Source organism: Hippopotamus amphibius, chromosome 2, assembly GCF_030028045.1.
Source record: "Hippopotamus amphibius kiboko isolate mHipAmp2 chromosome 2, mHipAmp2.hap2, whole genome shotgun sequence".
Lineage (NCBI taxonomy): Eukaryota > Metazoa > Chordata > Mammalia > Artiodactyla > Hippopotamidae > Hippopotamus > Hippopotamus amphibius.
This window is the reverse complement of record NC_080187.1, coordinates 214,395,037-214,422,086: the sequence shown is the minus strand read 5'-3', so window position 1 is coordinate 214,422,086 and position 27,050 is coordinate 214,395,037. Positions and strand designations below refer to the sequence as shown.

General features: G+C 57.2%; 1 protein-coding gene across 2 annotated transcripts; it reads left to right on the top strand.

Moving 5' to 3' along the window:
- Positions 1–25,336, top strand: STRA6 (signaling receptor and transporter of retinol STRA6). Of its 2 annotated transcripts, XM_057722347.1 has the most exons (19): positions 1–20; positions 3,010–3,142; positions 8,040–8,106; positions 8,416–8,501; positions 9,686–9,825; positions 10,421–10,444; positions 10,628–10,794; positions 12,120–12,242; positions 14,464–14,531; positions 14,710–14,786; positions 15,056–15,117; positions 16,046–16,208; positions 19,864–19,939; positions 20,997–21,130; positions 22,261–22,378; positions 22,469–22,570; positions 23,235–23,398; positions 23,663–23,812; positions 24,502–25,336. In XM_057722347.1, the coding sequence occupies exons 2-19, from the start codon at positions 3,027–3,029 to the stop codon at positions 24,669–24,671; spliced, it is 2,007 nt and encodes a 668-aa protein (XP_057578330.1). In that variant the 5' UTR covers positions 1–20; positions 3,010–3,026; the 3' UTR covers positions 24,672–25,336. The 2 variants fall into 2 exon arrangements, with proteins under 2 accessions (XP_057578330.1, XP_057578329.1); XM_057722346.1 differs by lacking the exons at positions 1–20; positions 10,628–10,794; positions 12,120–12,242; ... (9 more) ...; positions 23,663–23,812; positions 24,502–25,336 and adding an exon at positions 2,162–2,251 and having other exon boundaries at positions 10,421–10,494.
- Positions 25,337–27,050: the final 1,714 nt, after the last annotated feature.

Sequence of the window (27,050 nt, the reverse complement as noted above, 5' to 3'; positions counted from 1 at the left end):
GTGGCCTCTGCATCTCCCCAGTGAGGACGGAGGTGGTACCAAGGGCACTGGGCTAGCCCTGGGAGGAGGCGCGGTCTCCACTTGAGGTCTCTGGGGTCAGAGCAGAGTTTGGGTCTGGGAGGGGTGCTATGGGGAAGGGGTGATGCTATGGGGAAGGGGTGGTGCCTGGACTTAGCTTGGGCCCCTCCCTGCCGGCCTGGCCATAGCCCCTGAGGCTGATGGAGTCTCCTCCAGGTAGCATGAATGGCTTTCCTCAGTGCCCATTTGGGTACACCCTCCCCTCCCCCCCCACTTCCTTCAGGTGTCTGCTCAGATATCACCTTCTCAGCTGGGCCTGTCCTCACCATCCTGCCTAAAATAGCCAGTTCCTGTCTGTGTGTCTCTCCTCTCATATCCCACTTTATTTTCCCTCTCAGCGTACATGACACATGTTTTGTCTCCTCTCTGCCCCCGACTACACATGAGGTTCCCTGGGGCGCAGGACTGTATCTATCTTGCTCGCTGCTGTATTCTCAGCATGTAGAACCTTGCCTGGCACATAATTGGCATGCAGTCAACATCTGTTGAATGAATGAGAGCATGAACAAACCAGCCTGGGGAGGCAGATTCAGGCTCCCTCGAGGGTAGGAAGCAGTTTCTGACAGGCATTTATCCAGCTATGAACTTTTCTACCTTGTAGAGGGAGTGAGCTCCCCGGCACAGACTGGACTCCAATTGTTGGAGGAATCATGAGGGGGATAACATCAGATACTTAGTTGCTCTCTAAGCGATGGGTCTAGGACTCCTGAGCAGTGGAGGGAATGTGAGGCTCTGGTGTTGGAGCAGAGGGCTTTGGAAACCTGGCTGGAGAAACAGCAGCCTGAACAGGACAGGACCGTGGAGGAGTGATGGTCACCAGAACAAGCAATGGCTTTGCCAAACCCAGTTTAGAAAGTCCCTGTGGCCCCTGTGCCACATACTGCACATCAGGGGAAAGAGGGAGGGGGAGGAGGAGAAGAGGCAGAGCTCTGTCCTCAGGAAGTCATCGCCAGGACTGGGAGGCAGGATTCATCCCACATCCCTGGGATCAGACCGGCAGTGTGGGCTCCTGCATTGCATCAAAGTTCAGGTTCAGCTCTGAGTCAGCAGATGCTGGCATCTCTGTGGGGTGGGGGAGGGGTGGCCAGAGCCCTCTTCCTGGAAGAGGGGTCATTTGGGAAGCGGGGGGGGGGGGGGGGGGGAGGAACCAAGGCCAACAGAGCCCTCAGGCTCTAATTCTGGAAGGCCTTGTATGCCGGGCTACAGAACTGGGTTGGGGAGATTTTAGGATTTCAAGCTCTGAGCATCCCTCATGCTGTTCCCTCTATCAGGAACACTCTTCCCTCCCCTACCCCCCCCCCCCCCACCAACTCCACCCTCTGCATGGCTGACTTTTCCCTGCCTTCAGATTTCCACTGAAAGGTTTCTTCCTTTAAGACACCCCCCTCCCTCTCGCTGCCCCAATTCTTTCAGACCAAATTAAGTTTCCTGTGGTATACATCAGGGCACTCTGTGCCTTCCCTTTGTAACCCTCAGATTCGGGGTTATTTACCTACTCAGCTGTGTCTCTCTGAACTGTAAACTCTCCTGTCCCAGGGCCCCAAACAGTGCTGGTGCTTAGTAGGTGTTCGAGGAACTTATGTTAAAGTAATAAATGGGTGAATGTCCTCTTGAAAAGCTTGTTGAGTGAATGCCTTAGGTGGGTAGGGCCATGGCCCAGGCACCCTGGAGGGTATTGGAAGGAGAGGGACCCTCAAAGGTTCAGGGGGCCTGACTCCTACCCAGAGATAGGGGCCTGAGAACTGCTCTCTGCCTTGTCTGCATCTTGCCATACCCCCACCCCCGGATGGGGGCCAGGTGGGGGAGAGGAACCCCCAGTTCCTGCCCAGGCCCTGCTTTCCTTACCCTCACTCTCACCCCACGCTCCGGGAGGAACAGGAGGCAAGCAGGGTTCTTGCCTCCCCGTGGGTCTGATTCGTGTTTAAAGGACTAATTTCCGCCTTGTGGGGGTGAGTTATCTCCTTGTGAAATCAAGCTGGAGAAACAAAAAGATTTTACCAGCGAGACACATGTTCCTCCAGGAGAGGGAACGGACAGGGGCTCCCTCCCCTGCCTCCGCCCCTGGCCCAGCCCCAGCAGTCTCCCCGGGTTCCGGAATGCCTGACTTGTATGTAGGGCCCTGCAGATGTACTGAGCAAAGGTGTGGAAGGTTTGGGGCAGGCGCTGAAGGCAGGTATGTGTGTGCAGTCAGGTGCTGGCTCTCCGCCACACTCCTCCCAGGCTCAGACCTCCGGAAGGGGGGCTTGTGAGGACCAGGGTGGGTTCCCGTCACCACCGCCCAAAGGGGCCAGCGAGGGGCAGGCTGAGCCTGGGGGATGGTCTCAAGGGAGCCTGAACAAAGAGGGGGGATTGGGCTGGACCCCTGAGAGCGAGAGGGGCCGGGAGCCCAGCTGGGAGGGTCCGGCAGACTGTGCTGAGCCCGCCTGCTGCCCGCCCACCCTTTCATCTCCGCAGCTCCTTCCTCCCTGGTCCTTCCTTGAGTGTGTCTCTGTGGGTCCATCTGGGTAGGTTTGAGGAGGGGGGAAGGAAGGGAGGGTTCTCTGTGGGCAGCTTGGATTGGACAAAACTTCTTTGAAAATGGTGTTTTGAGTCAAAGCCTAGCAGTGGCCAGTCATACAGAGATAGACAGGTGCCCCAGCAGGAGCCCAAGGACCCCGAGGGGACAACATCCCCGAGGGATAACTACCTCCTGCAGGACAGTGCGAGACTGGGTGGGAAGGGACAGGAGGGGACGGGAGAAGCCCTTCCCCTCCTCCGGTGCCAGCCGGCCCAGGCCCTCACGCCCAGGCAGGCTTTTCCCAGAGAGCTAAATGCAAGAAAGTAACCTTTAGGATTAAAGAGAAACGTTCCTTTGTTTGGATTTTCTATTTTCCCCCCCTAAGCCTCTTTTCATATCTGTAGTGGCTTTTTCCCTCTTGTTTTGGGGGACAGAGGAAAAGGGCCGGAGAATGTCGACCCAGACAGCGGGGAACCAGACCTTCTCCGGGGCCACAGACGAAGATGACGCCTACGGCAGCTGGTACATCGACGAGCCCCAGGGTGGCCAGGAGCTCCCGCCGGAGGGGTGAGTTGGGAGCCCTGGCTCTGTCGGCCAGCACGTGGGGTGTGCCAGAGGTTCCTGAGGTGGGCCATGGGGAAGACCCTGAGCAGGGGCTGCTCGGAGGGGCTCTGCCTCTCGTTCGTGTGGGCCCTTGGCAAGTCACAGCCTCTCTGGGCTTCAGTCTCCTTGCCTGTTATGGGAGGGCAACAGCCCTTGCCCTGGTGTTAAGATACTTGAGGTGGGGGATCTGGGCCAGGCTGGTCGCTTAAAAAAGCACCTGTGCGCTGTGTTTAATTTTTTGACTTTTTTTTTTTTTTGGCCGCGCCGTGCATCTTACGGGATCTTAGGTGCCCAATCAGGGATTGAACCCAAGTCCCGGCAGTGAAAGTGCTAAGTCCTAACCACTTGGCTGCCAGGGAATTCCCTGTGGTGTGTTTAAAAAACAGATTCCTGGGCTCCATCCTCGCAAACTCAGATCCAGCTGGGCTGGGGTGGGTCCCTGGGTGACTCTGGCCTCTAGCCAGGATGGAGCGTGCTGGGTGAGTGGTTGGGGGAAGTCGGGCCTGCCTTCAAGGGGTCACTGGTCCCTGTGGTGACCATCTGGGGTGTGCTGTCAGCAAGCATCAGGTTCGCTGGGCAGGGGGAGGCCTGAGGAAACATGCTGTCCCTGTTGGCTTTGGCTGGTCTGAGGCTCCTTGAAGATGAGGAGGTCCTGTTCTCTTCAGCAGGAGTGCTCGGGCCAGCCCAGGGGAGGGAGGCGGCCTCAGCCCAGCCCAGTGTGGCCTGAGGACTCAGCCCACAGCCGCCTCTGCCCAGATCCCTTCTATCTTTGTTTAGTCTGGGCACCCCGGCGGAGGAGCTGGGCCTCCCTGTGCCCCCATGCTGCCAAGGACGCCTCGCCTACATGGGCCCCAGAGCCCAGTTCTCCCCTTGTTGTTTCCTGACTCTGGCCCCATCCTCCACCTCCCTGCTCTGTCTGAGGGTTTGGGGAGCTGGAAAGGTGAGGCTGGGGGGTTGACGAGCCAGATGTGTGCACATCTGTTCTCCATCAACAACCAAAACTGGAGAAGGGAAAATGCTCACGTGCCTCCCCAGGGGCCAGGGCTGCGGCCTGGCCAGGCTTGGGTCACCTGGCAGGGATGGAGGCCCCACCCAGGCCTGGGGGAAGGAGCTGTTGTTTGGAGGACTTGGGGTTCTGACCACCTGGAAAGCAGTCCTGCTGTCAGCAAAAATGTGCCCTCCTCCCCTTCCCTGGCTGACCTTGAAAGCCCAGGGCTCCCCAGGTTCCTGCTGTGTATGTGTGAGGTAGGAGAAGCAGCAGAATGGAGAGGGGCCCAGGAGACCCAGGAGGACACAGACTCTGATCTAAGGCCCCAATCTGAAGCTGTGTCCTTAGCCACCTCAGGGCCCAGGCATTGGCTGGGCCGGGTGCCTGCAGCCAGCTCTGTGGCTCAGGTATTTAGATGTGGCCTTAGAATAAAGTTGGGTGCGTGGCAGGGACTCAGTGATGAGGAGAACTTCCTCTAAGGTGGGTGACATCTAGAACTTGTAGCTCCCTTCTCCCACGTGCAGGTAAGAATGAAGAGCTTTGTTTGAATCTACTTACTTGGCCAAACCAAGTCGAGATTCCTGCCAAAGGTGGGAGTGGAAAGCTGGGATCCCAGGGGAATCCCATGGAGGCGAACTTGGACTCGCTTCTCCCTGTGTGAGTCAGACACCCTGGCGAGATGGTGCACCAAAGCTTTGAGGAGCTCTGGACACTGTGCCTCAGTGTGCCCCAGCAGGCTGGAGTCGGGGTTGTGGGCAATGGTGACAGTGTTCCGGATGGATTCAATCTGCTGGTCACATTTACCCTGGTGCCCCCTTGGTGCCAGGACCTGTTTGGGGAGGTTGAGGGGGGTGAGTCTGGTGGGGATGGGATGCACTGTCCGGGGTCTTCTATGGGCACAGGACTGACGTGTATAAGCCGAGCTGGCCCTTTCCTACCCCTAGAGGCCCCTCTGGCCAGGTGATGAGCCCTACCTGCCATGTGCTCGTGTGTCATCCACCCATCATCAATACTGAGCTTCCCAGCCAGAGCCTGTGGATACAAACACATCTGTGGCAGCTGGCCAGGATGTCAGTCACCTCCCCACCACTTCAAAGGGCTGCCTGGAAGGCGGAATTGGGAGGCTTCCTTCAAGGCCGGCCCCCCCCACCAAGTGAGGTCAACGCCAGGGTGATCTGCAGGCTTTTCTGCTGTGGGAGGGGGAGAGCGTCAGGCAGCAGGGCTCCAGGCCTCCCCGGGACCGCAGGCCCGCAGACCCCCGCCCCAGAGGGTCAGCCTTTCCCTCTCACGCACAGAGACACACTCTGCCCTCCCCTCTGGATAGGGCCCTTGGCAGCCTCTTGCTGAAAGCCAAACTTCTAGAAACAGTTGTCTTGCTTCTCCTCTGTCCCCATATCCTCACCACACTGCAGTCCAGCCTCTGTCCCTGAGTGCCCATCACCACCTCTGAACTGCCCAAGACCGAGCCTCAGCTTCCTTGGGTTCCACTGGACTCTGTCCTCATTCTTCATCTTGGAATAAGGCACAGAACCCTGCAGTCATCCCAGAAACTCTCCTTCCCTCCACTCCTCCACATTAAGGCATGTAAATGCTTCCTCCTAAATACTTCTGAGATACTGCCTGGCATCTCCTGCTACCCAGCGACTGTTTAGGCTGAACCATTTGAAAATGCGGATAATCAACTGTTTTCGATGTAAGGAAATGGCAGCTTCGTATCGTTCAAGTTGATATCTTCCTCCACATACTCCTTGCCTCTCACATCCTAGTCACGTGCGGTGGCTGGAGTCAAACTGCCTCAGTTCAGATCCTGGCTCTGGTGCTTTACTAGCTGTGTGATTTGAGCAAGGTACCTAGCCTCTCTGAGCCGTGTTCTCCTTGTCTACACAAGGGGGGTACTAATAGCACCCACCTCTTAGGTAACAGCTGAGTTTATACCTAGAACAAACAGTGCCTGGCACTTACTCAATGCTTAGTAAGTACTAGTCACTGTTGTTGTTATTATTCAAATCTAGCCACAGAAATCTCCTAAAGTCCAGAACACTGTCCTGCTCAGACATCCTCAGTGGCTCCCTAGTGCCTCCCATGCCTGCTGTAACCAGCTCTCAGCCTGCCCTCTGGGCTGCAATCCAGCTGAAAGCCTTGCCTGGCCCCAGCCACGCTGTCTGCTGCCTGTCACTCCACTTTCTCAGGCTCTTTCTCCCACATGGAGCTCCCTCGCCCCTTATTTGCCTAAAGAGATGCTAACCATCTTTCAAACTCAAGTACCACCCCCTCTGAGGCCTTGCCCCAAATTTCTCTCCCTGTTCTGCGTCCTTTAGCATCTGCGCGTGCCCCTTCAGAGATCAAGCTTGCGCCCTCTCTGACACGGTGTTCCTTGTGTCTGTCCCATCCTGCTTGTCCCACAGCACAAAACATGGGTCCACGAGCTGTCAGCCAAACATTTGCTCAGCCAGATTGCTGTTGCTTAGATCTCAAACACTTGAGAGTCCATGAGCCTCAGCCAACCTGAGCTAAGGAAAGGGTAGGTGGGGGGCCAGAGATTCCTCCAGGTAGGGCCCTGGAGGGGGTCCCTGGAGGTGAGGGTGGCTCCTGGTCGGGGGCGAGTGGGACATGGTCAGGCTACTCCAGGGACAGTCTGCTGAGCCCCCGCCCTGGCTGGGCCTTGGGTGGGGGGGCAGGACTGAGCAGAACTTTGTCAGGTGACGAGATGTAGGCTGAGAGAGCTTGGAGTGAACTCTTGGGGCTGGTCAGGGACCCTGCCTTACCCAAACCGCACCCCACATTCTCAAGTAAGATGCCTCAGAGTTGCACGGGGGGAGGGGGAGGTCGGAGCCCGGACAGCAGGAACCTGATCCGCGGCGGGGCACCTACTCTGCCGCTTTGGGAAGAGGCGGGCTCTGCCCTGGTCAGGAAGTTGCACAAAACAGACTTGTTCTGTCCCTCTACCCCAAGGACAAGCCCACGTGACCGGGTTCTTTCCTCCTCCTCACTCTCTGGGATTTCCAAGCTCAGGGAGGCTGGGCTGTTCCAGCACAGAGTCCTCGGGCTCACCCTTGGGATTCCTCTTTCCCACACAGCAGGGAGGAGCCCGGCCCGGTGGGTGAGCCCCGCTGGGCAGGGCGGGCCCAGCTGCAGCACAGGGCTTCCTCTGATGCCTCGGCCACCAGAACTTGGTGGCCTTGCCTACACTGGTGTCTTTCCTCTGGTGCCCCCAGACTCCGGCTGGGCAAACCCGGAGGTCTGCTCCTCCCCCAGGAACCCAGTCCTATCTGCTCTCCCAGGTCCAGGTCCAGTCCTGAGCTCAGGGCTCCTACCTGATATCTTTCTCTGCCACATGACCCAGCCCTTAATAAAAGTAAAAAAAACAGGCAAAGAAGAGACATAAATCCTGGAAGGCCAAGGTAGATCATTCCAGTCACAGACCAAACTCTGGCTACCCGTGAGTGAAGGGCAAATCATAGGACCAATTGCTTGACTGCTGGTCCCAGGCGGTATGCCCACCCACAGTTCTGAGGAGAGATCTGTGAGGCCTGGAGCAGTCAGGGAGGCTTCCTGGAGGAGGGAGGGAGGGATGAAGTGGGCCCTGATGGATACAAAGGCCAACCTGACCCATTCTGTTCCTCCCATGTCTTCCCCTGGGAGCCCCCTGTCTCCTTCAGCCCTGTAACCTCAGAGCTTGGCATGGGACTGGCCCACTGTAGGGTCATGAGAGGCCCAGAATGGCCCTGAGAAGGTGGAACTGTGTAGGAGAGGTCAGAGGGTCAGGGGAGGGGGTGGGTGGAGCCCCAGCACAGACAGCCTGGAACCCCAGACCTGGCTGCACAGCTGGGGTTTCCCTACCTCGGCCTGACCCAGCCTTCACTCACTCCGCAGGCTGGTGCCTTCCTGCCACCCCAGCGTGCCACCCGGCCTCTACCACGCCTGCCTGGCCGTGCTGTCCGTGAGTCCAAACTGGCTTGCAGCCTATCGCCAGCCTGAACAGGGGGATGTGTGCTCCTTGCTGGGGCTGGTAAAGGGAGACCCTGGGAGCCCAAATATGGGAGGGGGTACTGGGAGTTCTCCCAGGGTGGGGACCCAAGGCAGGGTGCAGACCGAGTCCAACCTCTCAAACTTCTGTGATGCCCCAGCCAGTCCCCAAGAGGCCGCACGCGTGTGCACGCGGGGGTCGAGGGGTCCTGGGACCAAGTGCTCTGACAGCCCCTGAGGGAAGGCCTGGGCACCCGAGCCCTCCTCTGTGCTCTCCTTGCAGATCCTTGTGTCGCTGCTGCTGGCCATGCTGGTGAAGCGCCGCCAGCTCTGGCCCCACTGTGGCCACGGCAGGCCCGGGCTGCCCAGGTAGGTGCCTTGGCCTGGGCTCCCCCGCTCGGGGGTCCACTCTGGGAGGGTGGCGCGTTGTTAGGGACCTAGATGTCAGCTCTGGCCGCAGTGATACCCCCTCCCCATCCCTCCCCACATCTCCAGGTTTAGTTGGGACCCCCAGAGGGAAGGGGAGGGACCCACTCAGGTGCACGCACTCCTGTTCCAGACCCCAGGGAGACCGAGCCCAAGAGGGTCCAGCTCCAGGACACACCCCCTCAGGAAGCTCATGGTCTGGACAGGCCGTGATCACCCTACGCCATCCTGACCCTTGTTTCCCCGAGGGTATTACCTGGCCCCGATGCTTCAAGGCAGATTTATGAGGGACTGACCTCCAGTCCCTCTGGCTGAAATTTTCTCCCCCTGCCTCCTTCAGCCCTGCAACCCCAGAGCCTGGGACAGGGATGACCCTGAAGAGATGGGACTGGGCAGGCTTGTGTGGGAGAGACCAAAGGCTTGGGGAAGCTGGTGGGTGGAGCCCCAGTGTAGACAGCCTTGCACCCCAAGCCTGGGCTGCACGCCAAGGCGGAGGCTGCCATGCTTGTTTTGTGGGGAACTAGCCTGGGGTTTCTGCCTCACTGGCTGGCCCAGGAAAGAGCTTGCCTGCCTGGGGGAGGGCCTGGGGGGGAACGAAACGGGAGGGAGCTCTCAGGGCGTGAGGGCAAGCTGGAGCACAGAAGCAGAGGGTCTGAGTGGCCTGCCCTGAGCCCAGAGGGGTGATGCCTGGGACAGCCGTGCCCGCTGTCTGCCCTCTGCCCCGGGGCCACTCCCAGTCCAGGGCGGCGGCCGTTGCATAAGGATGTTGTGACTCTCCAGCTCTCTGAAGGTCTGCCAGCCCAGACAGACCGCGTAGTGTGGAGGCGGCCGTTTCCTGAATCTCCCAGAGCGGGCGGAGGGAGCCGTGCTCAGGCTTGTTGCTTCTGTGTATGCGTGCTGTTGGGGGGGGGAGCATGTTCCTGAGTCACTTTGCCACAGGGCCCAGATCTGGATACATAGGAGGCACTCCACAGACATCTGTGGAATGAATACATGAAGGGGCCTCAGTTTCCCCATCTGGAAAGTGGAACCGCCTCCACCTCCCCGGTTTATGGGACACGGCATGTGGTGATGGGCGTGTAGGTCCTGAGCGACTGCCCCCTGTCCCGCCCCTGCCTCTGCACCAGCCCCGCGGATTTCTTGGCTGGGGACCGGCCCCGGAGCGTGCCTGCTGCCGTCTTCATGGTCCTCTTCAGCTCCCTGTGTTTGCTGCTCCCCACCGAGGACCCCCTGCCTTTCCTGACCCTCGCCTCGCCACCCGGCCAAGGTACCCAGCACAGCTGAGGCCTTGGGCTGGATTGATGGGAGGGGGCGGGGTGCGGATTCCGGTCCACCGGGGCTCCCCATCCCAGTCACACGCCGCCGCCCAGAAGACGCTGTCCCGTTTCCCTCCCCAACTGTGTCACCACAGGGCCAGAAACCTGTATTGCTCTGTCCTTGGGTCAGTACTGCCCTCTGTGCTTCCTCTGCTCTTGTGCAAACCCCACCCCCAGGAGGGAGGGGGCACAGGCTGAGTCCTCCAGACAGCCCAGTCCTGTGTGAGCATGAAGGAAGGTGGGGAAGGGAGCCGGGAGGGGTCCTGGAGAACTGAGCTGGGCTCAAGGAGGTGCTGGTAACAAGGACAGCTGCCACCCAGAGGAGCCACCACCTGCAACATGACCTCCTTAGATCATCCGATTCTCACGATGCCGCAAAGTGCAGATACTCGCCCCATTTTACCGTGGTGGATGCTGAGGCTCAGAGAAGGGAACAGTAGCACCAGCTTAATTTATTGAGTACGAACCCAGGCACTGTGCTAAGCACTGTACATATACCTTCTGGTTTTATCTTTGCTCACATACCATATTATTTCCATTTTACAGATGGGGAAACTGAGACTCCAAGAGGTAACTTGCCCAAGATCACAGAGCTGATACTCGTCAGAGCCTGGATTTGAATGCAGGGCTCTTGCCCACTGATTCAGTTGAGGGGCTGGGAAGATGGAGCCAGGAGAGAAGGCTGGGTGGGCTGGACCCAGGCCCCATATCTGCCCCTTCATCATGTGTCTCTTTGGCTGTCTTGCCTTCCAGGGCTGTGGAAGATCCTGGCTCTGCTCTATTACCCGGCCCTCTACTATCCCCTGGCTGCCTGTGCCACGGTCAGGCATGGAGTCGCACACCTGCTCGGCAGTGTGCTGTCCTGGGCTCATTTGGGGGTCCAGGTCTGGCAGAGGACAGAGTGTCCCGAGTCGCCCAAGGTAACTACTGACTCATGAGGGCCTGGGGCGGTGGGGTGCGGAGGAGCTGCTTAAAGCAGCGTGGCTCCTTTCATCTGTTTACATGCTTCCCTGCTGCCGTCCACCGTGCGCAGGATTCCACGCCTTTACACACGTGCTCATTCCAAGCTCAGCCCCTCTGTGGGAGAGGCTGGGGAGCAGGCAGCTGGGCCTGTCCTCAGGAGCTTCTGGTCTGGGAGGGGGAAGGGGGGAGGAAGTGGCAGAGAAGGAGGGAGAGGAAGCCTGAAACCCCCCCCCATTACTGATACCCCTGACTTCCCTTGGCCAGGCTGGAGTGGGAGTGACGAAAGCTGGAGGGTGCGAGTGCTGAGCTGGGGGATGGTCTCAGAGGGCTAAAAAGAGAATTCCAGAACCTCAGAACCTGGTTCACTGGAGCTGGCTGGGGTGTGAAGCTGACCAGTCCAGAGCACAAAGGGTGGGGGCGTAGCCTGCGGAGTCAGACAACCCAACTTTGAATCCAGCTTTATCCCTTCCTTCCTTTGTTCATTCCACAAACATATTTGAGCATATACTCTGTACCAGGGACATTTCCAGGCACTGGAATACAGCTGTGCACAAGACAGATGAAGTCCCTGGCATCCCCAGAGCTGCCATTCCAGAAGGGGACACAGAGTTAAACAAACGACAATACATAATGATTCCAGGTGGTGCAGGTGCATTGAGGACCCCTTATCAGCTTCCTGAGACTCAGCTCCCCCCACCCCCACCCCCATAAAGGAAGTTGATAGCACGAATCCCTCAGGGTAGAGGTGAAGATTAGGTGGCTTCCTTGAGAGTAGAGACTTGGTTGGTCTTTTTCACCAACCAGGACCCGGCATATTACTAAGCTCTCAATAAAAACATATTAAATTAACAAATAAATGAATACGTATTCAACCCTAGGAGGGCCTCAGCCCCAGGAGGTAGGGCATGTACTTCCTGGATGCCCAGGATGCAAACTGTAATAGAAAAAATCAGACCTGTGTCAAGGTGGATGTCCCTCATTTCAGGCTCCATCCCAGCCCCCTGGAGTGGGTAGGAGGAGATGATAAAACACCCTCCCTTTGACTCCAGTAAGGGCCCTGGGAGTCCAGGGGCAAGCACCTCTGTAGGGCCTGAGAAGGGGAAGTAGGAGTTGGTGCCAAGTGGCCCAGCTTGGGGAGTAGTGATAGAACCAGAAGCCTTCCCACGCACCCTAGACCACCCTCAGGGCCCCCTGTGAGTTGGGAAGGAAAATGGATGCTGGTCTTCGGTTGGGGGAAGGAGGCAGAAGGTGGGTGTGTCTAGGTGTTTGTCTGTCCATCCAGATCTACAAGTACTACTCCCTGTTGGCCTCTCTGCCTCTCCTTCTGGGCCTTGGGTTCCTGAGCCTTTGGTACCCGGTGCAGCTGGTGAAAAGCTTCAGTCATGGGGCAGCAGCAGATTCCAAGGTAAAGGGGCAGGGCTGGGATGGGCGCATACTGAGCATCCAAGACACCTTAGACTCGCCCATGTCTATTGTTCCCCTACATGTGGTCATGCTTGGTGTGGGGCCTAGAACATAGCAGGTGCTTAGAGGATGTTTGCTGAGTCGCAGAGGGACTGGTTGGTCCTCCCTTCCCAGGCAAAGGCCAAGCCAGGTCAGGCCTTTGGCTGTCACCCAGGATGCCCCAGGCACTGAGTTGTTTGCACAGTGGGGACTCCACAAAGGAGAAGTGGACTGGAAGACAGGGAAGGCACAGCTCTGTTTCTGAAACCCTGAGGATCCAGCTGGAGAAATGAGACAGGCCAGGAGCCCTGCGCCTAATAGGAGCTCTGCAGATGCTGACATGATTCAGGAAGCACCCAGGGCAGAACTGCATTATGAATCAACCCTAGGTTGGATAACATTAGATAAAGGGGAGGGCTTCCTGGAGGAGGTAGACATAGCACAGGCTGAAGGACAGGGAGGATCTGGAGTGGGGAGAGAATAAGGAGAAGGCATTATAGGCAGAAGAAAGGGGCAGAGATGGGTTGCATCTGTTTCATTCATGCATGATTTGCAGCACTGGGCAGGTCTTAGCACATAGTAGACACTCAGCAAATATTCCTGAAGTTTTGGGTACGTGGGTCGGTGGGTGTGCGGATGAATATATCATGGCAAGAGAGAATTCTTCCAAGATAGGGGAATCTTATTTTAGATTAGGTAGACCTCCTAAGCACCTGCCCTGTGCCAGGCCCTGGGCTGGGGCTGTGGACTCAGCTGAGTGACCAGTGTTGGGCCTCCAGGACTCCTGCTGTGCTGGGGGAGTTGGATGCAGCGAAATGTATTTACAGCGCAATGTGAGCAGTGCGACCGGGGCTCATCCAGCTGCCCCGGGAGCATGGGTGGAGGTGGCACCCAGTGATCTTCCTGGTGAGAAAGGAGGAAGTGGGAAACTGCCCTGCAGAGGCGCTTGAGAAAGGTTAAAGACACAGATGCAAAAGGCTGGTTGCTCTGCAGACGGGGAGGGTGAAGGAAAGGCTTGAAGGGCGGCAACCAGGACAGACAGCAGGTGGGTGGTGGCGCCGGTTGCTGACATGCAGAAGGCTGGATGAGAGCAGGTGTGCGGGGGACAGATATGCAGCTGTAGGTGTGTGGTGCTGAGGGGTCTGGCGGGCACCTGAACCATGGGCCTAGAGCTCAGGATTGGGGCTGGGACTGAAGCCAGAGAAGGAGTAAGGTCCCCATGGAGGGATGAAGGATGAGGGGAGAAGAGGTGGGTGGGTTCAGCATCTCCAGGGGTGACCCTGGGACCCCCCATAGGCCCACCTGACTCTGGGTTTTGCTCTCACAGGGTAGCAGTAGGGTCCTCAGTACTTGTCACTACAGCCATTCAGATGCTCAGAAGAGGGGAACAGCTCCCCAGGATACACAGTGTGCCAGGCATGTCTCTATCTCACTGAGGGCCTCCCCTCCTCTTCCAGGGATCTTCTCAGCCTCTCCCTCCATTGCATGCCTTTCCTCTTGGGAAGTCTTAGGAGAAATACAATCCTCTTTGGCCCTTGCTCAAAGAGTTTTAAGCCTCAAAGGACACAGTCAAGCTTTGAGCTGACCCACACCAGCCCTGGATCCCAGGGTTGCCATGGCAACAGGTGACAATGGCCTATATTTTCCTAATCGTCAGGGGCCAGGGGCTCACTACGTCTTACTGTGGGCCTCTGCCACTTGGCAGGCAGCTTAAGGCCTGGAATGTGGCTTAGACAAATCAGGTCACCCTTGTGATGCCCTTGGAGTCGGAGAGGCCTGGGGAATCTGACCCGAAATGGCCCCATCCTGTGTCCTGGTCAGGGATGTGCTCCTTGGACATAGGTTCCCTTTTGCCCCAGCCTTAGCTAGCAGAGGCCAGAGGGCCAGGAGGAAAGCAGTGATATGATGTGACTGAGTAAAGCAGGAGAGGGTTGGAGATAGACCTTAGGAAGAACTTCCCTGTATTGAGAGCTCTTAGATAGGAGACTGATTAGTCTTTTATTTGTAGAGGAGGAAAGGGCAGTTTGGGAGGCATGGACCTCGTCCCCACAGGGTGGCCTTTCTCTGTTCTCCACCACAGCCAAGAGGTTTGTACGGCCCACCTGCTGTGGTACCCTGAGCCAGTGCCCCAGGGATGGCTCGAGACAGGTCCCATCTGCTTGTCCATTTGTCTGTCCCCACAGGGGCTGCAGAGTAGCTACTCTGAAGAATACTTGAGGACCCTCCTTTGCCAGAAAAAGCTGAAAAGCAGGTGAGGTCATAGGCACACCCTTTGGGCCAGGGGACAGACCTGGGTGAGCAGGCTTGTTTGGGAGGCTGGCACTGGGCAGCATGGTGGGGCAGAAATGAGGAATGAGCCCAACCCTGGGGGCCAGGCTCGGGGCAGGGGCTTCTCCTGAGAGCTCCCTCCTGCCTGGGTCTTTCTGCAGCTCCCACACATCCAAGCAGGGCTTCCTGCCCCAGGCCTGGATCTACTTCAGACGCTGCATCTACACGCCACAGCGAGGTATGGGGTGGGGAGATGTCGCGAGTGACAGGTGACCTCACCCCTCTTTTGCACAGAACAGCTGCCGTAGAAGGCCAGCTCCTGACCCCAAAACCCTTGCCCTCAGGAGGAACAACCCCAGCTTGGGACAAGGGGAAGCCCCTGGCCTGGCCTTGGTGGTTCAGGGTCCTGTGAGCCCTGGCCCTTTTTCTAGGTCCCTTGGGAGGGATGGGGCTCGTGGGCCTGGGTGGTGCTGGGGTTCACCACGCCCCTCCTTTTGGGGACTGCAGGATTCCGACTCCCCCTGAAGCTGGTGCTTTCAGTCACCCTGACAGGGACAGCCATCTACCAGGTATGTCCTTCCTCTGTAGTGCCATTTGCCTCTGGACCCCTGCTCCCAACCCCCAAGCCTGAGATGGCTCAGGCCTCCAGCTCAGCTCTCCAAAAGCCCTGCCCCAAATCCTCTCCAGCTGTTTCTGGCCATCTTGGGAATGCTGGCCTACCCAGAAGGGAGGGGTTGGCAACTCTTGTTGGGCTCACAAAGGGTCAGAGCATGAGTTTTGGAGTCACAAAAATGTGGATTTAAATCCTGGCTCCTTTATTTAGCTCTTGAGTGACCTTGGGCAAGTTATTCAACGTCTCTGAACACATTAGCTCGGCTGTGAAATGGAGGAAATAGAATTACTGTACTTCCTTTTAGTTGGGAAGATTTGGTGAGGTAATATGTGTTTGATAAATCCCCCACTACTTCCTCCCCAAAAAGACAAAAAAATCAAAAATCCTGGGAGGTGGGTATGATTTTTCTCCATTTTACAGATGGAGGAAATTGAGGCTGAGAGACGAATTTGACTTGGCCAAGTTCCTACAGCTAATATCTCAGGGTAACCAAAATTTGCATCCAGGTCTGTCTGGCTTCCATGCTTGTGCTCATGTATCGGACAATTTGCTTTCTCCAGCCTGGAAAAATTGGAAACTTTACACTCTGAAGTTTAGATGGATGATTGATAGTCAGAGGTGTACACATAGACTTGTGCTGTCTGAAAGCATATCTGAGGCCTATGGGGTCAAAGTCGTATCTGTTTGTAACGTGTTGATTCGAGGCAGAGGCTACCGCTCTAAAGGGACAGGTAAGAGCACTGTGATGGGTGATGGGCACGTGGATGCAGCCCGTGTTTTGCCAGACTTCCTCCCCTGAGTCTCAGAAAACACTTTTCCTGGGATGGGAGTGCCTGGTGTGAGCACAGCCAGGCCCTGCCGCCCTGATGTGGGGGTCCTTCCAGGTGGCCCTGCTGCTGCTGGTGGGCGTGGTACCCACCATCCAGAAGGTGAGGGCAGGGATCACCACGGACGTCTCCTACCTGCTGGCCGGCTTTGGGATCGTGCTCTCAGAGGACAGGCAGGAGGTGGTGGAGCTGGTGAAGCACCACCTGTGGGCTCTGGAAGGTGAGGCCTCCGGGAGCCCCTGAGGGCCCTCAGTGGGGACCTGAGCGGGGATACCTGCGCTCTGTCCCAGATGCCCCGGACATGAGGGGTGCCCTTGGGCACGTCCCTTCCCCCTTCTGCGTCTTGGCTGCTTCATCTCCAAATTGGGATGGTTGGAGCTTCTAGTTACAAGTCTCTGAGATCTGAAGGGGTCATCTCATCGTCCCCTCGTCAAGTTGTGCTGTGTCTCCCACCCCCACCCCCAGGGACTTTGCCCAGCTCTGCAGGCGTGGAGATGGGGACGGGCGTGGAGATGGGGACGGGCGTGATATGTGTGAGCGGAGGGGACAGCCCTGGGCCTTTGCTGCGGGTGGGGAAAGGAGGCCGTGAAGTGGGACAGTGGGCCAGGATTCTGAGCTAATCCTCATGGCAGGTGGGTGCTGTCAGGCAGGGCGGATGCTTTCTCTTCCCCAATCCCTGTCCTCCAGGGATCTCCCTTCTCCTTCCTTCCATTGACAATGAGCTCCTGGGCTCAGGAACTATACCAGCCTCCTCGTCTGTGGTCTGATGCCTCCTTTGGCCCTTAGCCCTGTTACCCACCTCCCCCACCACCGCCCTATGGAGGAGACTGAGAAGTACCCTCACCTGACACATGGGGAAGGCCTCACCTGAGGTTGTACAGCCAGGCAGACATGGAGCCAAGAGAAGAACACAATCTCCTGATGCCTGGCTGGGGCTCTCCATCACCTTGAGACAAAGCCTGGTGGTCAGGTGTCGGGGGGCCGGCACCCAGACTTGGGAGTCCCTGGCTGGCGAAGGCACCCTGGTTCTCGAGGAGTAACATGTGATGTTTGGAGCTTAGGCTGCCAGTATTGCAGGTGGAGGTGTGACTGCCCTGCAGCTCTTCCTTACCGTTACCGTCAGGGAGGGAGCAGGGGTGGGCAGAGGTGTGTGCAGTGCCTGCTTCCTTCCCTGACCACCACTCCCACCGCTTTCCTGAGTGCCTCTGCTCCCTTACCAGAGGCTGCCCTGGAACCGTGGCCAAAGCCCACTAGCTGGGTGGGTGACACGTTATGAATAAGCTAAAAATGATATCTTCAGGGAGATTTTCCAAATTGGCTGCAATCTGGGCCATAGACAGGAGCAGACATGGCCCACATCAGTCCGCATCCAAGCTCAGACCTTGCTCACAGCAGCCCTGTTAGGTCGGCATCATTGATCTCATCTCACAGATCAGGAAATCAAGAGGCAGGGGGAAGAAGTGACACGCCCAGGACAGTGGATTCGGTTTCTACTCAACACACCTGACACTTATAATCATGTGCTGCAGTTTCCAAGCCCAAATGATCCCATTTTGGATCTCCTTGGATTCAGGGGTCAAACAGATCAGTGTTTACCCCTCTAGTTCACAGACGAGGAAAACTGAGGCCCAAGAGAATTAGAGATAATGCCCCAAGCACTCAGCAAGCCAGGGGTGGAAATGAGATTACACCTGAGCTTGTGGACCCTTTGGTCTGTTCTTAGCTTAAGAAGCTAATGTCTCCTGAGCTTTGAGAGCCTGTTTTAGAGCTGCACACCTAGCACCTGGACCATAAGCCTAGCATCATTCACTGAAAGTTCGCACTCTGAGTCAGGCAGACTAGATTAGGGTCCCTGCCCATCACTTACCAGCTGTGTGACCTGGGCAAGCACATCACTCCTTTGGACTTCCATCTCCCTACCTGCAAAATAGCTGCTGAAGCTCTAAAGGCAACCTTGTCCTAGAGGCTCTTGATTGGGTAGGGGAGACAAACCGATCCACAACATCAGGGCCCAGAAGGGGGAAGGTGCAGAGTCCCAGAGGAGGCAAAGAGCAGGAAGATTTTATGGGTACCAGGATTAGCAGGGACCCAGGTTTGGAACCAACTGGGGGAGACAGGAGCAAGAAGTAGACAAATGGAGACCAAAGGCCAGGCAGGGGCCAAGGGGGCTTGCTAACCTTTCACCCCAGTTAACCTGTTTGCTCACCTGGGCAGGCTCAGCAGGCAGGCTCCCCACCTCCTGGCAGAAACAGTCCAGAATGTACCTTCCCTGGCACCGTGTTGGCTCTAGGAGGGCAGATGGAGCAGGGCAGAGCTGCGCATGCCCAGGGCTTTCTCCTAGCCTTACCTTTCAGAAAAGTGCCCACCTCTGGCCCCAGAGGGGTGAGCCAGGGACAGGCAGATTGGCCCCAGGTTTCTGTAGCAGTCATACTCCGTCCTGGCTGTGCCTGAGAATCACCTGGTAACTTTTAAGAAATCCCAAGGCTCAAGCTAGACTTCAGAAACCTTGAGGGTGGGGCCCAGCTTCTGTGACTGGACAAGCCCACCCCATGATTCTGTGCAAGCCTGAGGTTGAGAACCGCCGGAGCAGGCACTTTACATGTCGGTTGGCTGATTGACTTCAATCAATTGCTGTCTGAAATAGATCATTAAGGCCCTGTCTTTGAAAACAACAACAACAAAACAAACCCCAGTTCAGTGGTTCTTAACCCTGAGTGTGGAATTACTGGGGTTGCTTTCGCAAAAGCTAAGGCCTGGGTCCTGTGCCTGGAAATTCTGATTTAATTGGTCTGGGGTGCAGCCTTGGGCCATGGGAATCTGAACAGCTCCAGGTGATCCTAATATGCTATCAGTGCTGAGACCCACATCTCCAGCACCTGTGGTTACAAGGACCTCTTCCTTGCCTTTCCTGTGTGTGTTTGCTCCCCTCCTGAGTCTCTGATGGGAACCAGGAACACTTCCCTTGGCTGACTAATGAGATCAGGGTGCAGACACTCTGGGCTCATTCTAGGTCTGCTTGGAAATGATTGCACAACTTGCTCTGTCAGTTCCTAGCAGAGTGGCTGGTGGGTCAGGCCCTGTCTGTGAGTCTCAGCTTCTTTGTCGGTCCCGTCTCCCTGTGCCTCTCCTGTGGGGTTGCTATGAGGGTACTGAGTAAGACTGGATGTGGATACAGGGTGGAAGGGTTGCGGCCCTGCATCCCTGCTATGCTTAAATACCAGACTTGTTCACAACACACATGCGTTCTCCCCCAGCTGCTGGTGATACAGGGAACGCATGCTCTGTGCACGTGGCCAGGGTGGGTGGGGAGCTGGGGAGGAGATGAGTAGCAGTGGATGCTTCCCTCATTCTGCTGGACTCAGGCCACGCTGATGGGTGCTCGCATCTTCTGTGCTCTGGACAAAGGCCATTGACGCAGGCCCTGGTGGGGTTTTACGGCTCACGACGTGCTAGGAGATGGGCAGCCCAGCACTGTGCCTGGCGTGGGCGAGCTGAGGCTGGGAGATGAAATGACCCCCTGGAGGCCCCACAGCAAGGAAGCCGTGGAGCTGGAGGCAGATGCCAGGTTGGGTGGAGTCTCTCCCTGGGGGTCACACAGCAATGGAAGCAGCAAGACCAGGGTGAGGCCCAGGTCTGCAGCCTCAGAGTTGGCCTCTCCCTGTCTTGGCCACCAGATGTCACCTGGTAGTATCGGTCAACTGAGGTTGTCAACTTACACTGGATCTGAGAACAGGGGAGGTGACAAGAGGCCTCTGTTCAGAGCCGGGTGTGGGCAGGGGTAACTCCCAACCAGGCACCACCCCATCAACAGTTTGGAGGCTCCCAGGAGACCCCCAGGCCCTGACCGCCCGCTCCACGCCCTTTCTGCCTTCCAGTTTGCTACATCTCAGCCTTGGTCCTGTCTTGTCTGCTCACCTTGCTCATGCTGGCCCGCTCGCTGGCGACACACAGGTCAGTGGCAGGCTCTGATTCCCCCGGTGCAGATGTGGGGAAGAGTTGGGAGCCCTGTGGGCCTGCAGGACCCCTGACCCAGGAAGCCTGTGGGGAAGAACTTGGGGCTGGAGGGAGGGAGGGTCCCCACAGGACCAGGTTGTTACTGAGCCCAGCTGCCCTGTGGTGGGTGGAGAAAGTGGGGCATCCCTGTCTGGTTGGAGAAATGTCTGCGACTGATGTAGGGCACGGCTGACAGAGGGCTGGCATGGGGCCACCTGGGAAAGCTGGCATTCTACCTGGGCGTGGAGATGGGGGGGGAAGGAGGAACCTTCCACAGGCAGGAGGAACCATGTGGGCAAGAGCCCGTGTGAGTGTGGGTGAGGAGATGAACTGGCTGGCACTGGGGCACCAGAGAGATTATTGTGGGACATTGAATGCCAAGCCGCCTAGCTTGCCCTTTCGTGGTGAATGATAAGGAGCACTGAGGAGACGTGAGTGGAGAGGGAGAGAAGCTTCTGGTCGGGAGCAGGGTGGGTGGGAGGGGGAGGGCCAGGGACTTAGCAGGGAGCTGGTCTGTGTGTGCACTGCGCATTTATCAGGCTTCAGGCTTCCTGCCCCAGGATCTTTTCTCACAGGGTTGGCTCTACTTAGGCTGGCTTATCAAGGCCCTCAAGCCTCTGCCTGCCTGGCACCTTGCCTCCTGCCTGGTGGCCAAGCTACAAGTCACTTTCCATTCCTGCTGTTGTGTCTCAATTTCCTAACTTGGCTCAAGTTGAGCCTTCTGCCTTAGTTTGTCTCCCTTGATCCCTGTCCCGCACTCGCCCCCCCCACCCCCGACCAGCTGCTCTTATTCATCCTTTAAGACTCAGCTCAGATATCACCTCCTCTGGGAAGCCCTCCCTGATCTCCCAGGCTGGGTTAGTTAGCTCCACTGGGCTCCTACAACCCTGGGCTTCCGTGCCCGTGGCTTTGGGTGGTACTTAGACTGGGAGTTCAGCCAGAGGATGGCCCAGAGCAGGAAATTAGGGAGCGTGTGTGCTCCCTGAGATCCCCGCCTTCCTCACTACCACCCCAGGGCCAACCTGAGAGCTCTGCACAGAGGGGGCGCCCTGGACCTGGGCGCCCGGCCCCAGAGCCCTCGCCCCTCCCGCCAGGCCATATTCTGTTGGATGAGCTTCACCGCCTACCAGACTGCTTTTACCTGCCTCGGTGAGCCCCCCTCGCCCATTCCACCTGACCTCGGCAGGCCCCACTGGCCTGAGTGGGGGAGGGGAGGGTGCTTAGCAGGTCTTGGCTGCCCCTGGCGGTCTGCCTGTGCTGGAGCTGGCTCGGGGCAAAAGGAAGAGGAGGGACCCAGCTTGCCTTCCCTACCCTCAGGGAGTCCACACAGGTGGGGTGGGGGTACATACAGGAGCCCTTGATAAAAGGATACCCATCACATGAGGATGGCTCCTGGGTGCCACCAGGTGTTTACACAGAGGGTGACCCAGGGCTGGAAAGCTCAAGGGTGCACATTCCTGCTTCTGTAAGGGAGGGTTATATCATGATGGGCTGTCTCAGGAGGTAATGAGATCCCTGTCACTGGGAGTATTCAAGCATGGTTATGTGGCCGTTGTTGGGGGCTGCAAGGGGGTCCTGCTCTGAGAGAATTGGATTAGATTAACTTCAAAGACCCCTCCCAGCTCCGAGTTTCTGATTCTCCCCTTGGGTACTGCAGTGAATAAAGTTCTCTCCAATGTGAGGGGGCTGTGGCCAGTGTTGCAAAAGCAAGGGCCTAATTTCTCTCTCTGCTGGTTCCTTCAGTTCTCACCTTGCTGAGGGAGGTGGAAAAAGATGATAAAGGGATAGAGGAATTGCTAGCTCTAAAAGTCATAATTCCTCATATTGGTAAACTTAATGTCTCTGAAGCCTTTTTGTACATATCCCATGTAAACCATTAGCCAATTGTTTTAATAGCCAACTTTCAGGTACCTACCATGTGCCAGGCTCTGGCCAGCAGGAATGCAAACATTAATTTCAAATACTGTCTTGTCCTCAAAGACTCAGGAGTTATTGGGGGAAAATAACATCTGCAAAGCACTTTATGGTTTTCAAAGCGTTGCCAAAGATACGGTCTCATTGGATCCTTACAACAGTCCTCCTGGGTAGGGGCCGCTATCCCCTTTTTACAGAGGAATAAATCAAAGCTCAGAGAGGTACAGTAACTTGCTCAAGGTGGCACAGTATGCAGCAGCAGAGCAGGGATCTGAAACTAGGTCTGCCCAGTTCCAAAGCCTTGGGCTCCTGGGAGTGGTGGGGTTGCCTGATGCCTGTCCCCCTCCTCCTCCTCATGCTGGCAGGGCTCCTGGTGCAACAGATCCTCTTCTTCCTGGGGACATTGGCCCTCGCCTTCCTGGTACTCATGCCTGTGCTCCACGGCAGGAACCTTCTGCTCCTCCGATCTCTGAAGTCCTCGTGGTGAGTGAGGCAAGGGGCCAAGGGCTCTGGGACCCCTTCCCCCCAGGGCCACTAACAGTGACACTCTCCCCATCCCCTCATCCCCCACAGGCCCTTCTGGCTGACCTTGACCCTGGCTGTGACCCTACAGAACATGGCAGCCCACTGGATCTTCCTGGACACTCACCATGGACGCCCAGAGCTGACCAACCGGTGAGGTGGCCCAGGGGCTTGTAACTCCCCCAGGCCCTCAGCCCCTTCCTTGGTGTCTTTCTTTCTGGGCCCTTCTCCTTCCACTGCCATCTTTTCCCTTTCTCTAATGGGGAGCCCAGTGAGTAGTAAAGAGAACTTGCCTTATCCACAGAGAAAGGGGGCAGTGACCCAGCTTAGTCCAAAATACCTCTCTGTTTTCCTGTCACAGGACCACAAATACCCCCATGAGCCTTTCCTGTCTTGGGGATCAATGCTGCCCTCCCCTTAGCAGGAAGGAGGTTAACAGAAATGTTATTTCCGTGCTAGGCTGTGGGAGGACTCGGCCCCAGGAGAGACTTACAGTTGGTGGACAAAGGACTCAGAGGAGGGAGGTGGGAGACACCAGGGTCATAGAAAGATCCAGGTAGACATGGACTTAAACCCTCCATCTGCCACTGACTAGCTAGACAGCCTTAGCTAACTCACCCAGTCTTTCTGGGCTTCTGTCTCTTAGATGGGTGGGAGGGGTGAGCTGGGTTGAGAGAGCAGACCCAGCACAGAAGGCAGGTGCATAGAGATATACGCAACAAATACATGGCAGTTGTGGTCATCTAGGTCTGACACTGACCCTGAGGAAGGGACTCTGTGTGAGGACCTGCCTCAGCTCTCTTCTCCCTGACCCCAGGCGAGCGCTCTACGCAGCCACCTTCCTTCTCTTCCCCATCAATGTGCTGGTGGGCGCCATGGTAGCCGCCTGGCGCGTGCTCCTCTCTGCCTTCTACAATGCCGTCCACCTTGGTCAGATGGACCTCAGCCTGCTGCCACCTAGAGCTGCCACTCTTGACCCTGGTAAGGTCACTGGGCAGGAGCCGGGCGCAGGGGATGCTCAAGCTGCCCCAGCAGTGAGGGAGGGTCTGCCCTGACCGAGGCTCCATGGAGGATGTTATAACTCTGAGCCGTGGGTGTGTGCAGGGCGCCATGTGCAGTGCACGTGCCATGTGCTCAGGTGTGTCCACCTGCTCACGTGCAGGGTGTGCAGGGCACTCCCTGTGTCCGTGTTAAGGGCCATCTGGGGCCCTCCCCCACTCGCGCTGTCATCCCCCACCCACCCAGGCTACCACACATACTGCAACTTCTTGAAGATGGAGGCCAGCCAGTCACATCCAGCCGTGACAGCCTTTTGCGCCCTGCTCCTGCGAACTCGGAGGCCCCAGCCCCGCACAGCCCACCAGGATGGCCTCAGACTGGGGGAGGAAGAGGAAGGTGAGCCTTTCCACTGGGGATGGGGGAACTGAGCCCACCTGGCTTCTCCCAGGAAGGAGGCACACCCCCTCTCCAACACAAGCAAGGGAGAGAGGGCCAGGAAAATGCTCACTTCCGCTCTGGGCTGCCTGGGGGAGAGAAGAAGTGAGAATTTTCCTGGTTCGTCTCAGGGTATTTTCTCAGGATTTTCCATGATAAACACACACACGCCCTGTCATTCCACATGCAAGCATGCACACTCACACCCTTCTCACGTGGGGAATGAGACAGCTGTCTTACTGAGGTGCTCTGTCACGCCCACCACCCCAGGCCACCTCCTACCTCTCCTTCTAAGCAGTTTGTCCTCCCCCTGCCCTACGGCCTGGGAAGTGTGTGTGTGTGTGTGGGGGGGGAGACCCTGAGCTGGCTCTGGACCCTTGTCCCAGCCCTGCCTCCAGTCCCCTCCACAGAGCTCATTCTCTCCCTCTTCTGCTGGCCACCCTGAGGTTGACATCCTGAGCCTTAACAAACACCCTTCTGCAGCCCCACACTCTCCTGGCTTCCCACTCTGTGAAACAGCACCTGGGGCCCCTGTCTCATCAGCCTCCCTCACCCTAACATGGGATTTTCAGACTCTGCTCAGGTCTCGGTGCTGGGGGTAGGGCTTGGCTGGGCGTTTGTTGAGTGACTCACAGAAGGTCTCTTCTCAGGGATGCAGTTGCTGCAGACCAAGGACCCAGTGGCCAAGGGAGCAGGGCCCAGGGCACGCCGAGGGAGGGCCCGCTGGGGTCTGGCATACACGTTGCTGCACAACCCAGCCCTACAAGCCTTCCGGAAGACAGCCCTGCCAGGTGCCCGGGCCAACGGTGCCCAGCCCTGAGGGGGGGTAGGCCACACCACCATGTCCTTGCCTGTGCTGGGGCGCGGCCCCGCCTCCCAGCCCACTCCCTCCCCGGCTCTCCCAGCATCATCCCTCCAGCCATGGCAGCCTCTCTGCTTGGCATCAGCTCTGCCAGCAGGTCCCAGGGGTTCAGGGTCGGTCGGCGGTCACGGTGCTGGGGTGGAGGTCTGTCAGCACTCTAAGTCTTGAGCCTTAGGAAGGCTCTGGTCTGCCCGCTTGACCTTGGGAAACCAGCAAGGGCTCTGGAGAAAGCAATCGGTGGTTTAGGCCCTTGGTCCAGGAGCCAGTGGAAGCAGGGTGGCCACATCCAGACCCCTCCCAACAATGGCTCTGCCACCAGCCTCCAGCCTTCACTGAAGCCTTCTCCTGACCCAGATTGGTGATTCAGGTCGGGACAGCCTGGGATTCCAGCTTGGCCCCATCAGCCCCGGACCTCACCGCCATGACCAGACACAGTGCTTCCCCTCTCCTGCAGCTTCCCTTGCTCCTCTTGGGGGGCTTCATGGCTTGCAAGGCAGCCCAGGAGGAAGCCATGAGCTCCTACCTGGCAGCAAAGTCACTACTCAAACCAGGCCCCACGCCGAGCTGGCCACACTTGAGAGCCTGATATTTGTGTAGTTGGTGTGCCTGTAGATACTATGAAAGAGGTTAGTGTGTCCCTTGTAATAAACGTGTCCCTAAAAAACAGTCCTCCTGAAGGGGAGCGGTACGTGGGGAAACCGCCCAGCATCTCAGTAAATCAACACTGAGTTTATGGGGTTTGGGTGGAGTATTCTGGCCCCATGCTGGGCTGGGCGCTGGGCGGGGGCAGAGGGGAGCCCATGGCCATACCCTTAGGGTGGTGGAGACACTGGGGCCCCATGGTGCCACCTCTGAGCTGTGTGAGCATTGGCTTTGGAAATAGGACTTATTCTGGGTCTTCGAAAATGGGCAGGATTTGGGGAGGAAGAGAGATTTCAAGAGATGGGGAGGCAGTGTGAATAAAGGTATGGAGGTGGGAGGAGACTAGTGGGCAGAGGGAGGGGCAACTGAGGGGGTCCCGCCCTGCGCTGGGGACTGGCTTATGTGGGGGCATGTGCGAATGAGGACGTGGGGGACCACTGTGGGGCTGGGGCTACTGAGGGTGGGGCAGATGTGGCCACCACACACATCTGGGTCAGTGGGGCCGCAAGAAATGTCTGCACAGGGCTTCCTAGGTGGCACAGTGGTTAAGAATCCGCCTGCCAATGCAGAGGTCATGGGTTCAATCCCAGCTCTAGGAAGATCCCACATGCCGCGGAGCAACTAAGTCCGTGTGCCAAAAAAAAAAAAAGAAATGTCTACACAGTCAGTGGAGACCAACTCCCACCACATTCCCACGCCCAAACTACAGCCTCAAACTCTCAGGAAGCCAAGCAGGGCCAGGGAGAGCCAGCCCACCTTTGAGGATGCCCAGGAGGAGGGCAAAGAGGGCAGGGTCTGATCCCACTGACACCCACTGAAAAATGTCTTCCTAGCCCTGTGTCAGTGGTTGACAGGGTGGCAGGAATAAGAAGGCAGAGTGGGTCTCTGCCCTTAGTATGGAAACAGAGTCATGATAGAGTGTGATCAGGCTGGGACACTGGACACTCAGGGCTGTGTGAGCCAGAGAAGGGGGCCTAGTCCAATTTGGGGAAAAGCATCCAGGAAGGCTTTCTGGAGGACTTGGTACCTAAGCCTAGTCTCAAAAGCTGACTTAGCCAAGTGAGGAACAGGAGAAGGATGTCCAGATGGAACAGTATCAGTAAGCATACGGAGGATGACACATCGCCGAGCGTTAAAGGAACAATTAATTAGCCATTCCAAGAGAGGTGGGAGGGGGACTTTGGAGGGCCAGGCAGAGGGGCCATGAATGTCCGGCCGGGGAAGTCGGGCATCACCCTGAGGGCGTGGCGGGGGGGGGGGGGGCAGAGCACAGATGACTTGAAAACAAGTGAGTAGCTAGTTCATTCAGAGCACAAATGTTCTCCAGTTGCTCCCCACTCAGGTCTCAGGCCTGCACCCTACTCCAAGAAACCAAGCCTGCTCAGCTGTGAATGGAACTAGAGATGTCAAGGGGTCCAAGTTGGGTCAGAATTATCAAGCCTTAGATAATCAGAGTCGATGGAACACTTAACGTTACCGAGTCCTACCCCATCCTTTGTTTTCTGAGGAAATTGAAGTCCAGAGACGGGCAGTGACTTACCGCAGTTGCACAGCGCAGAGGACTTGGCTCCATCCTGCTGCTTTCCATCAGAGGTGCAGTCATCCTTGACATGTCCTCTGGTGACAGCAGCTCAGCGGGAGCTGCAGGCTGACAAGGGGAAGGGGGAGGTGCTGTATGTGGAAGGAGGAGGGAGG

Coding starts and splice junctions, on each gene's coding strand:
- STRA6 (XM_057722347.1), top strand. CDS start 3,027: ATGTCGACCCAGACAGCGGGGAACCAGACCTTCTCCGGGGCCACAGAC. Junction 10,445..10,627: donor GGAAACTGAGACTCCAAGAG/GTAACTTGCCCA, acceptor CTTGCCTTCCAG/GGCTGTGGAAGATCCTGGCT. Junction 14,532..14,709: donor CAGAAAAAGCTGAAAAGCAG/GTGAGGTCATAG, acceptor GTCTTTCTGCAG/CTCCCACACATCCAAGCAGG.